The following is a 14,577-nucleotide window of genomic DNA, read 5'->3' as shown; positions in this document are numbered from 1 at the left end:
AGCCGGGCACCTGCAGGCTCCGTCCCCTTTCCCTCCCGAGTCCGACGTGCCTGGAGGGCGTCGCCGCCGCGGCTGCCCGGGCCCCCTCCCCTCCGCTGGGCAGGGCAGCTTAAGAAAGCCGGCGCCGCCTCCGCGCGATCCAGCCGGCCATGGAGAGCCAAGCGCGCACTTGCCTCCTGAGCGGCGACCCGGCCCCCCCGGGCGCCATCACGCTGGAGGAGCTGGAGAGCGGCGGGGCGGCCGGCGGCGGCGGGGACGAGGCGGCGGGGGCGGCCGGCTGCCCGGACTCGGCGTACGGCAGCAGCCTGGAGGACAACGCCGGCGACGAGCAGGAGCAGGAGCGCCTGCTGAGCTACTGGCAGAGCGTGGGCCGCGGGCACCGCGTGGACGTGCCCCGGGGTAAGCCAGGGGGAGCCAGCCGCGCTCCGGGACGGGCTTCACTCGCGCCCCGGCCCGGCGAAGCCTCTCGCCCGCGCCTTAAGGGGCTGTCGGTTGGACAAGGATTAGCTTGGGAAGGGCGGCGGGGGGGCTGCCGGCCGGCAAGCGCCTGCTCCGGGTTTCCGAAGGCGCTCGCCCCCCGAGGGACAGGGAGCGCTTGCAAGGAAGGGGCTCCGCGGAGCAGGAGCGTTAGGAAGGGATCCCTTCCCTGGCAGGCCGCCGTCTTCGCCAGCTGTTTCCCATTCACGATCCGGGGGAAGTTTGGGCTGCTTTCAGCTTTGGTAGAGGGAATCTAAGCAAGCGGATGGAGCCGGTGCCCTGCGGAAAGGTGGCAGCATTGGGCTTTCGTTTGTTTTTTAGTTTAGAGAAAGGGCAAGTGAGAGGCGATATGAGAGAAGCCTGCAAAACTAGGCATGGCAAGGAGGGGACAGAGAGGAAAGTTTTTCTCCCCCTCCCCGTACAATGTAATTCATGGGCATCCAATGAGGCTGAATGTTGGAAGGTTCCGTTCCGATAGAAGATCACACAGGGCAGAGTTGCAGCGTGGAACTCCCTCCCACAGGACACAGGGAGGGTGGGCCACCAACTTGGTGGAATGAAATGAGGATTAGACAAATTCATGGGAGAGGAGAGGGCTACCCTGGCTACTAGCCACAGTGAGGCAGCAGCAGTTCTGAATGTCAGCTGGTGGAGGCCACAGGAGGGGAGAGTGGTGCTCATGTGCTCAAATCCAGCTTGTGGCCTCTGTTTGGCCACTGTGAGATGCTGGACTAGATGGTCCAACCGCCTAATTCAGCAGGCTCTTCTTATGATTACAACAGGATGGGCACCTGCTTCCACAAAGCAGAGCATGGATACCATACTTTCTACCAAAAACCTTTTGCCACCTGCTCGTTTCTGTTTGTCACTCAGCGTGTTTCCAAGCCATGAAATTAATTCCTCCCACCACGGAGTTTCCAGAGAGTTCATTCGATGGAAGGGCGAGGAGAGACGGTGTGCCAAAGTGGTTTTGTGTAGGACTGTGCACTGGCCAGTGTTGCCCTGCAAGTCTGCAGTAGGAATTGCCTTGCTGAGTAAGAGAACCACCCAGTTTAGCCCAGTAATCTGCCTACAACGGGTGATGTCCTGCCCAGCTCTGTAGGAGGAACACCTCGTACTAGTTGCCCAAGCTAATATGATCTACTGTGGCTGGCAGCAGCTAGCATGGTCTTAGGGTAAAGAAAGGTCTTTCACATCACCTTGCACCTGATCCTTTCAGATGCCACCGGGGATTGAACTTTCTGCACACAAAAGAGATGCTCTAAGCCCCTCCCCAGAGATGATCATTGCCCCCAGCACCTGCAAATGTGATCTTTGGTGCTCCTGAAATTGGATGCTCCATCCTTGGCTATTACGATTAATATCCACTGACAGATACATCTCCCACTAATTGCTTAATCCTTTTTGAAAACCATCTAAGTACACACACCCCGGCTGACACTTAATGCTATTATTGGTTTGACATCACAGAACTACAGTGAAGGCTGAAGCTGGCCAAAGGTTTCAAAAATGCTCTGCAAGGAAACCCAGCATGGTGCATTAGTAGTTTTGAGGGGAGTCTGGGGTGGCGGAAACGCATCAAATTATGGCAATGAAGCAGGATACTCTGTCCATCACAACTTAAGACCACAGAAAGTAGTGGTGAAGAGAAACTAGAACTATTATCTACAGGGAAATAGCAGACAAATGCTCTAGCACATAATGGCAAAATCCTGCTTACCACACTGGAAGGGGACATAAGCATCAAAGCTACTTTGGGGTGGGAGGTGTTTACTACCTTCCACAAGGCAAAGACTGTCCAGCCACTTGGCCTCAAGAGATGAATATATTCTATCATAACTCAACATACCTATGACATAAGTGTCGTCCTACAATGAAAGGTTTAATGGACGATCAGTAGCACTCTGATGGGGGGGGGTGTCAGAGAAGTCTCCCTCCAAGCCATGCCCAATTATTAAAACACCAATGAAAGGTCATACGGTGACAACAAACTGCTTCAGTGATGGTTGTAACATAGCCCACTCTTAAGCATTCGATGGCACAGCAAAAATCAGAACCAAACATGGCACCAACCACTGCTTCTCCCCAATGGAGATAGAGAAGTGGTTTGAAGTTGGTTTGGTTAGCAACACAATTGGTTATAGTAATTAAAGGTTAGTTAATGGAGCAATCTTACAACTAGGGTCCTGTGCAGAGATGTCATCCACACCAGTCTGTAATGTCTATGTCTTGTACACATTTGCTGTGCTAATGCATTACATTGAACTAAAAGTCACATAGACCAGTCAAAATAAGTTATGCAAATATTGCAATTAATTTTACTTTTTTGGCATCAAAACAAAATTAGTTGGTTGTTCTTAAGTCCAATAAATATCAGTGTATCTTGGAAACAAGCCTTTTCCAAACTGTGTTCTATTTCTTACTACCTGTGTTCTAGTCTCACCCACATAAGAATTTTCATATGTGAATCAGGCATATTCTATAAACAATTTAATCCCATTTTTACAGATATGGCAGAGCCAATCCAACAGCTGACCAGAAATAACCATCCTCAGGAGAGAGAAAGTGTTCCATTTGTTGTGATAGCCCGTAAAGAACAGGTACCATCTCTTCATTAAAATACACCTTCATGCATTATAGCAAGAGCGGGCAGAGAAACAGGCATGGCTTCTACTTTTGTATATCTAACAAGCAGTCAGATTTTAGTGAATGGAAAGTGGTCTTAAAACTAGTTTTTAAAAGCTCTCTTTGTTCCTTCCCAATTTTAATTGTGCTCTAAAAGAAAAAAATTGTTCCCTACCTAACATGTTCTAACCCTCCTGCAGAGGTCTAAAAATGTATTTTGTCAATGGATGCACAAGTGGCCTCAAAGGCATGAAGTAATGGTCCGCTAATGCTAATATTCCCCCCTGCCGCTTCCTCATGGAGAAAGGTAGCCTAGCCTTAGCTGTAGTCTGGTAACCCCTGGCCTGGATGAGTTCTTCTCAGCCTAGCTGCATTCTGAAAGACCAAGAGGGCAGGTAGACTGCGTATATATGGACACATTCTGTGTCATGAATTACCCTATCCAGCCATCACAAATATTGATTATTTCTGAATGAATTCACCCCTTTCAGAGCCATACTCACAGTCTACAACAGTGGTGGATGTCAAATACTGGTAGAAGTAAAAGCTTTCCTGAAGGCCCACCACCCGTGTGCCCCAGTCTTCCTTTTAACTCTTTAACTTGCCTTAGGCTGGTGGTATGTGGGTAATAAATTATAATAATAACAACAGCAACTTTTGAAACTTTACAGCTTGGGAATCTTCTTTATGAAAAACGCCACTATGAAAAGGCGAAATGGGCTTGCGTCAAAGTGCAAGAAAAGCAGTATGAACAGAGCATATGCCTAGGATTCATGAAGATTATGAGATACATTTGTCAGCAGAATTCATCAGGTAAATAATTGTTAGACACACATTTTGTTCTGACTGCACCACATTACTTATAAACGTGCCATTTGATCCTGCAAGGAGAATTCCCAAATGCAAAATTTCCCAAGGCTGCAAAATTTGATTCCGCATGTGTGATTTAACTTCACAACTAGCTGACAGGTAATGTCAGGAAATTACTAATGACGATATGCTTTCCTCAGGCCTATACTTGGGAATGACTGTTCCCATTGCAACCATAGTTCGCACCAGTGAGAGCACTCCAGGCATCACAAGATTTGTGACTGTAGCATATTACCTCCCCAGTGGGCTGCAAGAACAGCCACCTGCGCCCAATGATCCGGATGTTGTCATTGAAGAGTGGCCTCCAACCATTATTTATGCCAGGTAAGAATCAAAAGTTGCCTATCTAAGTGCCAGGGTTGATTAGCTGAAAATCTCACCATCATGACACATTCTTTTCCATGGATTCATTCCAAACACTGAACAATTCAAAACCCAAATCCTCTCATCCAAATACCGGTACTCAGCATTTCATGTTTACTTTGTGCTATTTAACCTTGACTGTGAGTCCTGCAACAGCTGCTCCCTGGCCTTGCTGGCCTTTTCCCACCTGGCCTGATGCCAAACCAAGGCTTTGCATGTTGTCTGAACTGGTGCACATGGTGAAACTCTCCTCACTAACCATGAGCTGTAACCATGGTTTTTTCATGCACCTGGAAAGGAGCAAAGCCCCTTTGACCTCACCGTCTGAGAACCCTCACACTCCCAGTAAGCCGAGTTTGGCTTAGTGTGACAAACCAGGCAAATGTGTGATTATAGATAGCTATTTAATTTTAATTAAGCAAGGAGCAGTCTGAGACAAAATCAAGCAAGTGTTAAGACCTTGTCAGGTATCTTGGCTCCAGCTACACAGTGCCTTCTGGATATTTCTTTAAGTTGATGAAAAAGCAGGATATGTTTGTTTAAGCACATTTGTATCCTGGTATTGGGCTTCTAAAGCAGCTTAACTATAACTACCAACACACACACCAACTAAAATCTCAGTCTGGAAATCACTCACTCAACTAATTCTTTCTCCCTCTTCTTCCCTGCAGCCCCTTGCTACCCCCCCCCCCACTCAAAAGCCTCTCCAGAGAGTCAAAGCTGGTTGCCCAGACCCTTTGGAGGAGCTTTTTATGGGAGGGGGCAGGAGGGGAGGGGAAGATTGGTTATGCGAGCTGCCTTCTACTCACCCTAAATGTATTTAAAATTCTATTTTCATTACTGAAATGTTTGCTATTCTGGGTTCCCATGGGAGCAAGGACACCAGACTACAAGTGCAGAATATCTGTATCAAATAGTTGTGTGGAAACAAACACAAAAATCAACAGAATTCAGCCTCTAACAATCTCAACACTCTCCCCAACCCACTTTTTATATGTGTGTGTGCAGGCACATATATAATATAAACAGAGAAATGGGTAGTTTCTAGCGTTTGTGACTTCAGGGATACTGTTGATGTCATGGTCGCACTTTCAATCTACAATCAAGGGATTGCTGTAAGTCTAAAACGAATAAAATATTATTTTAAAATGGCTTGTTCACAGGGCCTTCAGAGGAGTCACCAACGAAACGTCCATTGCAAGAGAAATTAATATGCTGGCCGAACTTCTGGAGAGTCCTGAGCTGTGTTTGCAAGATACCTTCATAGTTGCAGGATACACAAATCCAGCTGCTACAAATCGACAGAATGAAATATGGTTTCTTGAAAGACCATAGCTGGCTATTTTTGAGCTACAAGACAGCCAAGTTCCATTGACGGATCACCCATGAAACATGCAGGTGAACTCTAGTCAGCTAGCTGGAATGATCAAGAATGATATGTAGCCATTAACTTTATAAAGCCTATTTCCTAAGAAAACACGAATATCACATTCCACCAGCATAGCCTGACAGACAAACCAGCTTCCTTCCTCAGCGATTAAGAAGGCAAACTTGGAGTGTCTGTTGCCAGTTTTGAAGGGTTTTTCCTAGTTGTTGCTTCAGTTATGTGTAGTCACTAAGATTTCAAGCACTTTCACCAAAATTAAGACACAGGAGATATTCTGTACAGTGGTACCTCGCAAGACGAATGCCTCGCAAGACGGAAAACTCGCAAGAAGAAAGAGTTTTCCGTTTTTCCAGGTGCTTCGCCAGACGAATTTCCCTATGGGCTTGCTTCGCAAAATGAAAGCCCATAGGAAAATCTCCGGGGACAGCGGGGAAGCGCAGCGCATCTTCCCCACTGTCCCCGGACCTCTTCCGAAGGCTGGCGGTGGGGCAGAGAGACCTCCTCCCCGCGCCAGCCTTCGGAAGGCTGTTCCGAGGGCTGGCGGTGGACCGCCAGCCTTCAGAACAGGTCCGGGGACAGAGGAGAAGTGCAGCGCACCTTCCCCTCTGTTCCCGGACCTGTCCTGAAGACTTGCGGTGGGAGGAGGGTTTTCCTCCCCACTGCCAACATTCAGAATGCTGTTCTTAATGTTGGCGGTGGGGAGGAAAAACCCTCCTCCCACCGCAAGCCCCGGGAACAGAGGAGAAGCGCTTCGCACCTTCTCCTCTGTTCCCGGACCTGTCCTGAAGACTTGCGGTGGGAGAAGGGTTTTCCTCCCCACCGCCAACATTCAGAATGCTGTTCTGAATGTTGGCGGTGGGGAGGAAAAACCCTCCTCCCACCGCAAGCCCTGGGAACAGAGGAGAAGCGCTGCGCGCCTTCTCCTCTGTTCCCGGACCTGTTCTGAAGCCTTTCTCCGCACCGCCAGCCCGGCAAGCGGTTTCCATAGGAACGCATTAATTGATTTTCAATGCATTCCTATGGGAAACTGTGCTTCGCAAGACAAATAACTCGCAAGAAGAAAAAACTCGCCGAACGAATTAATTTCGTCTTGCGAGGTACCACTGTATTAAGAGAAATAAAGTGTTCTGTTCCCTTGGCGTTCCTCCCAACTCTACACTTCTGTGATTCTTCCCAGTATTTATTCTGACATGCAAGAGTGCTTCACTTCAATGGAAGTTGAAGTTGTAGGTAAAACTGCACAATTTCTGAACATTTTATCTGATGCTACACAATCGCCATTCATTTGAGAGAGGCTACAGAGGTAGATCCACCAAAATGAACTGCATTGTCTGTGAGCAAATAATACCCTAGCAGATGCTAACAGTAATTATTCCTTATTATTACACAAGTTTATTTTTATAAATACAATGCTATTGACTATTTTCTTCTGAATATCTACTATAGGTGAACAGAAATTGCTACCTCCTTTATCAACAGAAATAGTGTTTTATTGTACAGTGGTACCTCTGGATGCAAACGGGATCCGTTTCGGAGGCCCGTTGGCAACCTGAAAAGAACACAACCCGTGTCTGTGTGGGTCACGATTCGCCGCTTCTGCGCATAACGTCATTTTGCACGTCTGCGCATGCGCGAGCAGCGAAACCCAGAAGTAACCCTTTCTGGTACTTCCAGGTTGCCGCGGGACGCAACCTGAAAACACGCAACCTGAAGCAATTGTAACATGAGGTATGGCTGTATACATTGTTGGTATCTTGGCTGTGAGTCCTGGAAGACTTGTTCCCTGCCCTGCAGGCCTTTTCCCACCTGCCCTGGTAGGGCGAGGCCCGGACTGACTCCAGCTACAAAAGCTGAGGCTGCTGAACAGACTCTAGAGGGTTTTGTCGGAGGTGGGGTGTTGCTGTTAATTTTTTGTATCTTTATTTTGGTTCATACAGTTTGTGTGGCAATTGTCCAGTTTGGTTGTGTACTTTTTGATGTTTTGTTTATGACTACTTTTGTTATGTTTGTAGCCATGTATTTTTTATATGTTGTAAGCCACCTTCCGCACAGTTTAAACTTTGCTAGCCCACAAGCAAATAAAATGATTGACTGGTATTTAATTTGAAGGATTATCAGAAGGAAATTTCACATTCTGAGAATACCATGTTTTTACTCATTTTGAAATTATCCACTTAGCCAGCTAGGATACAAAATGAAATCTTTTGTAAGTCGTATTAAAAAAAACTAATTCAAGTCTAGAAATAATAAAGCTGGAATCCTAATTGCTAATTTACCTGTGAAAGATATACATCATATATTGTTTACTGTTGGAAGTTGCCATGAATAAAAACTTTATTGCTCTGTGTTATCCCAAGTTTATTATTTATTTCATAAATTTACACACTATTTGATTGCAACCTAAAAGCAATTTTGATATATTAGTTAAGTCACCGGCATCTTTTTCTAAAAAAAGTTAGCAAAGCTTCCAGGTGAACTTTTGTTGCTCTCAGTTTCCCCACTTGCATTGGATACCTTCCTCTATTTCAACACCACAGACAGAATTTTATAAAAAATAATCAGTAAAATTACTTGTATTGGAAGAGGAATGCATTGTACAACCTGGATAATATGGAACGGAGATTTTAATTTCAGCAAGTCATATTAGATAGGAAATGGGCATAGGACTTGGCAATATAGTTGTCTAGGGTCACCTGGCCCTCCTCCCCAGTCAGGTGGGAGCATTGCAAAAGTTTCCTGCATTGCACTGGGTTCGACTAGATGACCCTCAGCGTCCCTTCCGACTCTACAATTCTATTATTAAGGAGCTCGGGTTATGGAGCAATCCTCAGAAACTATTTTCAATAGCCCACATGCCCCGGGCTTACAGAGCAGCTGCCACTATGTGCTTGTAAACTACCAACCTGGGGATATATCATGCCAATTCCATTTAGCACCCACAAGTACAAAAAACTGCTCCTTCTGCAGCTGTTCTCCCATCTGTCACTGCACACCTGTCTTTAACCCTACACAGACACAGAGCCTCAAGGTAGACTCCGCTAAAACGCACACAGAAATCAAACAAAACCTCTGTAGAAGACAGTAAAAGTGGCCTGAAATACCTCTGCATCACACTATTACTTGCTCAATGCACTTTTATGTTTTGTGTGGCTTTTCGACAATGATGGCTTCATTTCAAGACAGGCTCACCTGAGACTGAATTGAAAGCATTGCGACACCTCTGGAAAGCCACTCGCACACACAAAGCAACAATACCACTTGCATTTTTTCACCACCTAAGAAAAACCAGGACAATGCCCATAATCCCTGCCAGCAGAAGATCCCAACCCCAGTTCACAGCTATGTAATATACACTGGTCAGATTGGAGCTCCAAAGGCCACTTTCTCCTAGGGACAGGACCCACTTAAGGAAAACAGGATGACAGTTTCCTGAGGCTCCTTCACTGCATTCTTACAAGGAAGCCAACACTAGAATCGTCCACTCAGATGTCATTTAAGGTAAAGGTAAAGGTACCCCTGCCCGTACGGGCCAGTCTTGGCAGACTCTAGGGTTGTGCGCCCATCTCACTCAAGAGGCCGGGGGCCAGCGCTGTCCGGAGACACTTCCGGGTCACGTGGCCAGCGTGACGAAGCTGCATCTGGCGAGCCAGCGCAGCACACGGAACGCCGTTTACCTTCCCGCTGGTAAGCGGTCCCTATTTATCTACTTGCACCCGGGGGTGCTTTCGAACTGCTAGGTTGGCAGGCGCTGGGACCGAGCAGCGGGAGCGCACCCCGCTGCGGGGATTCGAACCGCCGACCTTTCGATCAGCAAGCCCTAGGCGCTGAGGCTTTTACCCACAGTGCCACCCGCGTCCCAAAGATGTCATTTAAAGGTAAAGGTAAAGGTACCCCTGCCCGTACGGGCCAGTCTTGACAGACTCTGGGGTTGTGCGCCCATCTCACTTAAGAGGCCGAGGGCCAGCGCTGTCCGGAGACACTTCCGGGTCACGTGGCCAGCGTGACATCGCTGCTCTGGCGAGCCAGAGCCGCACACGGAAACGCCGTTTACCTTCCCGCTAGTAAGCGGTCACAATTTATCTACTTGCACCCGGGGGTGCTTTCGAACTGCTAGGTTGGCAGGCGCTGGGACCGAACAACGGGAGCGCACCCCGCCGCGGGGATTCGAACCGCCGACCTTTCGATCGGCAAGCCCTAGGCGCTGAGGCTTTTACCCACAGCGCCACCCGCGTCCCCAAGACCCGCGTCATTTAGTGAGAGACTAAAAACAACCGTCACGATCAGGTACCAGTGACATTTTTGAAAGATTAAAGCAGCACTTGGAAAACAAATCCAGTTTCACAGAACAAATGAAGACACCTCTTTAGAAGAATAAAAACAAGCTGCTTTCAACAAATGTTTCACCACCATTTCTGAAGTCCTGCCTGCTGCCATTCTTACCCACGCAATACGAAGTTTCTGACTCACCTTGATGTAAGCATCGCGAACTTCAGCCAGCTCCTTCCCAAGTGGAACAACACATTTTTCAACCTGCCGGTGGTGAGTGTAAGGCTGGATATCAGGAGAATCTTCAGTACATAGTTCTATGTGTGAAATCAGCAGGTTGGAAATAACTTGCTGCACAGCCTGCAAAGAAATGGTAAAAAGCCACCATCTGGCTGTATTTTACTTAGCATCATGTTAGCACAGTAAAAATCGGGCATACAGTAGCGCCTCGGGTTACGTTGCCCTTGGGTAATGTAACGTTCAGGTTGCAAAAGTGGCAAACCCCGAAGTGTTTCGCACCCCCCCGCGCGCGCATGCGCAGAAATGGTCTACCTCTGCGCGCATGTGTATAACAGTGATCCTCAGGTTGTGAAAACCTCGGGATCTCGCCGGACCTCCAGAACGGACCCCGTTTGCAACCGGAGGTACACTGTAGTTTAATGTAGATACTATACATTATTATAGTACTTTCTTGATCTCCTTGATCTGCCCTAGGGCAGAAGATATAGGAACATGATTAGTTGCACCAACAGGGTAAAGAACAGCTTCTATCCGTGGGCTGTTAGGCTGCTGAATGAAAAGAGAACAGGGCAACTGACTTTGGGGTTTGGTGGGTGTGCGTCAGTAAACGAGGGGAATTAAGACTAAGAGAGCTGAGTGTAAGACTAAGAGAGCTCAGTAAGAGCTGTTCGACAGTGGAATTTGCTGCCAAGGAGTGTGGTGGAGTCTCCTTCTTTGGAGGTCTTTAAGCAGAGGCTTGACAACCATATGTCAGGAGTGCTCTGATGGTGTTTCCTGCTTGGCAGGGGGTTGGACTCGATGGCCCTTGTGGTCTCTTCCAACTCTATGATTCTATGATTCTATGAGTGGGGGGTGCTTGTGTAACCTCACTGTATACAAGTTGTACAAGTGACAAGAAAGTATTTCAATTCAATTCAATTTCTGTATATTACACTGTATCAGGGGTGTCCAACTTCCAAGAGACTGCGATCTGCTCCCACTATAAGTAAACTGGCAGTGATCTACCCATTGGAATGACCAGAGTTGAGCTTTTTTTGGAAAGAAGGACCAAAGTTGTTGAGCTGTTGGGCAGGCCTGCACTATATCATGTAACATCCCTAGGTTAGATTAATAGTATTATCACAAGGACACAAGTCCAGCATCCTGTTCTCACACCCGCCAACCAGTTGTCCCAAAGGCCTTGAGCAGGACAGAAGCACTCTCCCAACTTGCAATTCCCAGCAGCTGGCATTCAGAGGTGCCACTGATGGTGCAAGTGGAACACCAGCTGACTGGGGGCTTCAGTGAGATTTATTTATTTATTGAATTTATATACCGCCCTATACCCAGCTGTCTCAGGGCAGCTCACAGAAAAGATCAACATAAAAACCACAAAATATATAATCAAAATAAAAACAACCCAATAACGCCCTCCTCCTAAAAAGAGCCACATTTTAAAGGGGCATTTTAGGATGCCAAAGCAAGCCCCTTCTTCCCCAGGTCCTTGGATTAACAGGACTTGAATTACCTTTGTGTCACTGCCAGGAGTAGCACTTAGAGCCAAAATACGGAACTGCCGCGTATATTTGCATAATTCTTTCACAACCTGAAGAAAGAAATAGCTTTCATCGCCACTGTTATGCTACTGTATCCGAAAAACAAATTTCTACAAGACAGGCTCCCAAATGACATGCAAAAGCCCTCCTAGTTCACACCTAAAGCTCATCAGAGCAGCATTTTATTTATTTTTCATTGGCTTGCTGTTTCTGACATATGGGGGGGTGTTGGAGAGAACAAACAATTATCTCCTGGCTTGGATGCAATGCTAATCCAGGGTCCATGGTTGGTTTCTTCTATATGCTAAGAGAAAGAGACCAGCAGCACAGAAAGCCATGTTGATTGCAATGCTCTACTTGTTTACGGTGACCTGTGAACTGGGGATTGAGACAGCTAGCTTTCGCTTCCCAGTTAAATCACAGGACCTCAGAGCCATCTAGAGGCACAAGACAGGCATCCATCTGATACTTCTGCTGCTAAACTTCTTGTAAATATTGCAATAAGAAAACCCCAAAGTACAGTGCTTTTTTCTGCATAATACAGCATGTGAAAGACTTCAGCTTCATTTTCCCACTACTCTTCCACTTGTTTAGAATGGATTACTTGGTCTCCAAAACCTTATTCAGTTAGGAACCAACTAGGCTGGGAACTGGTTAGTTTTAACAAAATTAACAGTTTTCTTGAACCCCTTGCTTCATGGCATTTTTAATATCACTTTTAAAGTAAGGATGTGACATACATAAATCCTCAGAAAGTCATAATCAAACACCTTACCACATATTTAAATTTATAGTTAAAAACTTATGTTTCAAGTTGCAAACAGTCACCGTACCTGACAATAAGCATGATTTCCAAGAGCTCTGTGGGCTTCATCAATAACCAGACATGTAATTTTCACTGCAGGACACACTCCACGGGAAAGGTCATTTGCCATTATCTGAGGCGTAAGAAAGAAAACTCTCTTATTTTGCCAGATTTCTTTCCGATCAGCCACTTGGGTACCCCCTGAAACAACACAAGCAAGCATTTAGAAAGGCACCTAAAACCCCACTATGGTTTCAGTGGCGATTCACACTGGCAGGGGGTTGGACTCGATGACCCTTGTGGTCTCTTCCAACTCTATGATTCTAAGGCCACGCTTCAGCAGTGTTTGCTGCCAACAAATCCATTCTTACACTTAAAACAAAGGCCAGTTTTCCATGTTAGAGCATCTTGGCGCAAAAGGCAAAATATGGCACATATCACATGTGAAAAGAAGACATTGGTCCAGATGCTTATTGTGAACTGCCCTAGAACTAAATCTGGCCAAGGGAAATTGCTTCTAGCTCTATAATTCTTTGATTATTGTTTTTTAGCTGAGATTCCCTTGCCTACCTCTGCAGTGCCTGAAAACCATCAGGTCCTGCATCCGCAGCAGTGACCAGAGGAGGAATGATGCTGGGAGGAGTGCGGAGAAGAAACGCCCTGGTGCACCTGCAGGAGCGCAACTGTACGCCTTCCTCTGCCCCAAACGTTGCTCTCCCACATCAACCTCTAAAGCCATGACAGGTGCTGCAACTCTCCAACCACTTGCTCTTATTCCTCCACTGTCTCCCCAAGATTTTAGCTGTTCTTAATTTTATCCATAAACTGCCTTGAGCCCCTGTCAAGGGAATAAAATTTATTTATTATTTATTTATTTATTTATTTTTATTATTAGGCTCCTAACCCCCACTGTTCATTATTACTATTATTGTTGTAAGCCAGAAAATAGCTTATCTCCCGAGTTTATTCCAATAAAACTCAGAAACGTGAGGAGTTAAGGGTCCAATGTTGTTTATTGCAAAGCAATAGGTTACAGTCAGATCGTTCGGCAGAACTGCAACTCTGCCCAGGGGTCCAAGCAGTGGTATTTATAAAATTTCAAATGAAGTATTTCATTTTTCACCAATCATACACATCATTACCTCATTTCATGTTTAACACACACACACAATTTCTGCTGATTAAGTTCTGATTCCCACCATGTGCTGTTACATTGTGTTAGTGTGCATGCTGGAAACCTGTGTTACGGGCAGCCATTTGCACCATGTAGCAACTTATGTTCTAGCTTACAGCTGCATCTTTGTGATTCACATATTAGCTGTATTTCTGCCCCAATTCTGGGGGGAGGCAACTTACAAAATCATCGGTTTCATAAAGCAACAGGTTGCCATAACTTCTCTATTAGAGGCGCACTCAAGGATTTCCAGGGCTACACATTATCACATTTATTGTGGCCCTTTGGGCCACTGCTACGTTATTGCATAATTAAATTGGTCAGAGTTTAACTGAATTAATAATAACAGTAACAACAGTAACAATAATAGTAACAATAGTAATTCCTGGGACCTGTGAAGAGGATCATCCTTTGGCTCCCCCCCCCCCGCCTCTTTATAATAAATAATAATAAAGCCGCTTATTATTATTTTTAACAGCAACAGCAACAACAACAATAATAGTAATAGTAATTCCTGGGACCTGTGAGGAGGGCCATCCTTGGGCTCCCCCCCCCGCCTCTTAATAATAATTTATTCTTTGTACCCCGCCCATCTGGCTGGGTCCCCCCAGCCACTCTGGGCGGCTTCCAACCAAACACTAAAATACAATAATCTATTAAACATTAAAAGCTTCCCTAAATAGGGCTGCCTTTAGATGTCTTCTAAAAGTTTGGTAGTTATTTTTCTCTTTGACATCTGGTGGGAGAGAGTTCCACAGGGCGGCTGCCACCACCAAGAAGGCCCTCTGCCTGGTTCCCTGTAACTTGGCTTCTCGCAGGGAGGGAACCGCCAGAA

The 14,577-nt window shown here is 46.3% G+C and overlaps 2 protein-coding genes across 5 annotated transcripts in view; one reads left to right on the top strand and one right to left on the bottom strand.

Moving 5' to 3' along the window:
* Positions 1–14,577, bottom strand: part of FANCM (FA complementation group M) — a 52,820-nt gene that overhangs the window by 36,821 nt on the left and 1,422 nt on the right. For 3 of the 4 annotated variants that reach the window (XM_053381030.1, XM_053381129.1, XM_053381224.1), the window contains exons 2-4: positions 12,597–12,769; positions 11,736–11,813; positions 10,190–10,348 (exon numbers count right to left, since the gene is read on the bottom strand). In XM_053381030.1, the coding sequence (XP_053237005.1) occupies positions 10,190–10,348; positions 11,736–11,813; positions 12,597–12,769 (410 nt within the window). Of the gene's footprint in view, positions 1–10,189; positions 10,349–11,735; positions 11,814–12,596; positions 12,770–14,577 lie in introns of those variants that run through there. The other variant, XM_053381304.1, reaches the window with a different exon arrangement.
* LOC128410697 (heme-binding protein 1-like) lies at positions 135–8,072 on the top strand. Its single transcript, XM_053382319.1, has 6 exons — positions 135–399; positions 2,986–3,077; positions 3,774–3,915; positions 4,113–4,296; positions 5,499–6,006; positions 6,836–8,072. The coding sequence occupies exons 1-5, from the start codon at positions 150–152 to the stop codon at positions 5,668–5,670; spliced, it is 840 nt and encodes a 279-aa protein (XP_053238294.1). The 5' UTR covers positions 135–149; the 3' UTR covers positions 5,671–6,006; positions 6,836–8,072.

The sequence above is a fragment of the Podarcis raffonei genome, chromosome 1, assembly GCF_027172205.1.
Source record: "Podarcis raffonei isolate rPodRaf1 chromosome 1, rPodRaf1.pri, whole genome shotgun sequence".
Classification (NCBI taxonomy): domain Eukaryota; kingdom Metazoa; phylum Chordata; class Lepidosauria; order Squamata; family Lacertidae; genus Podarcis; species Podarcis raffonei.
This window is presented reverse-complemented; position numbering and strand designations above follow the sequence as displayed.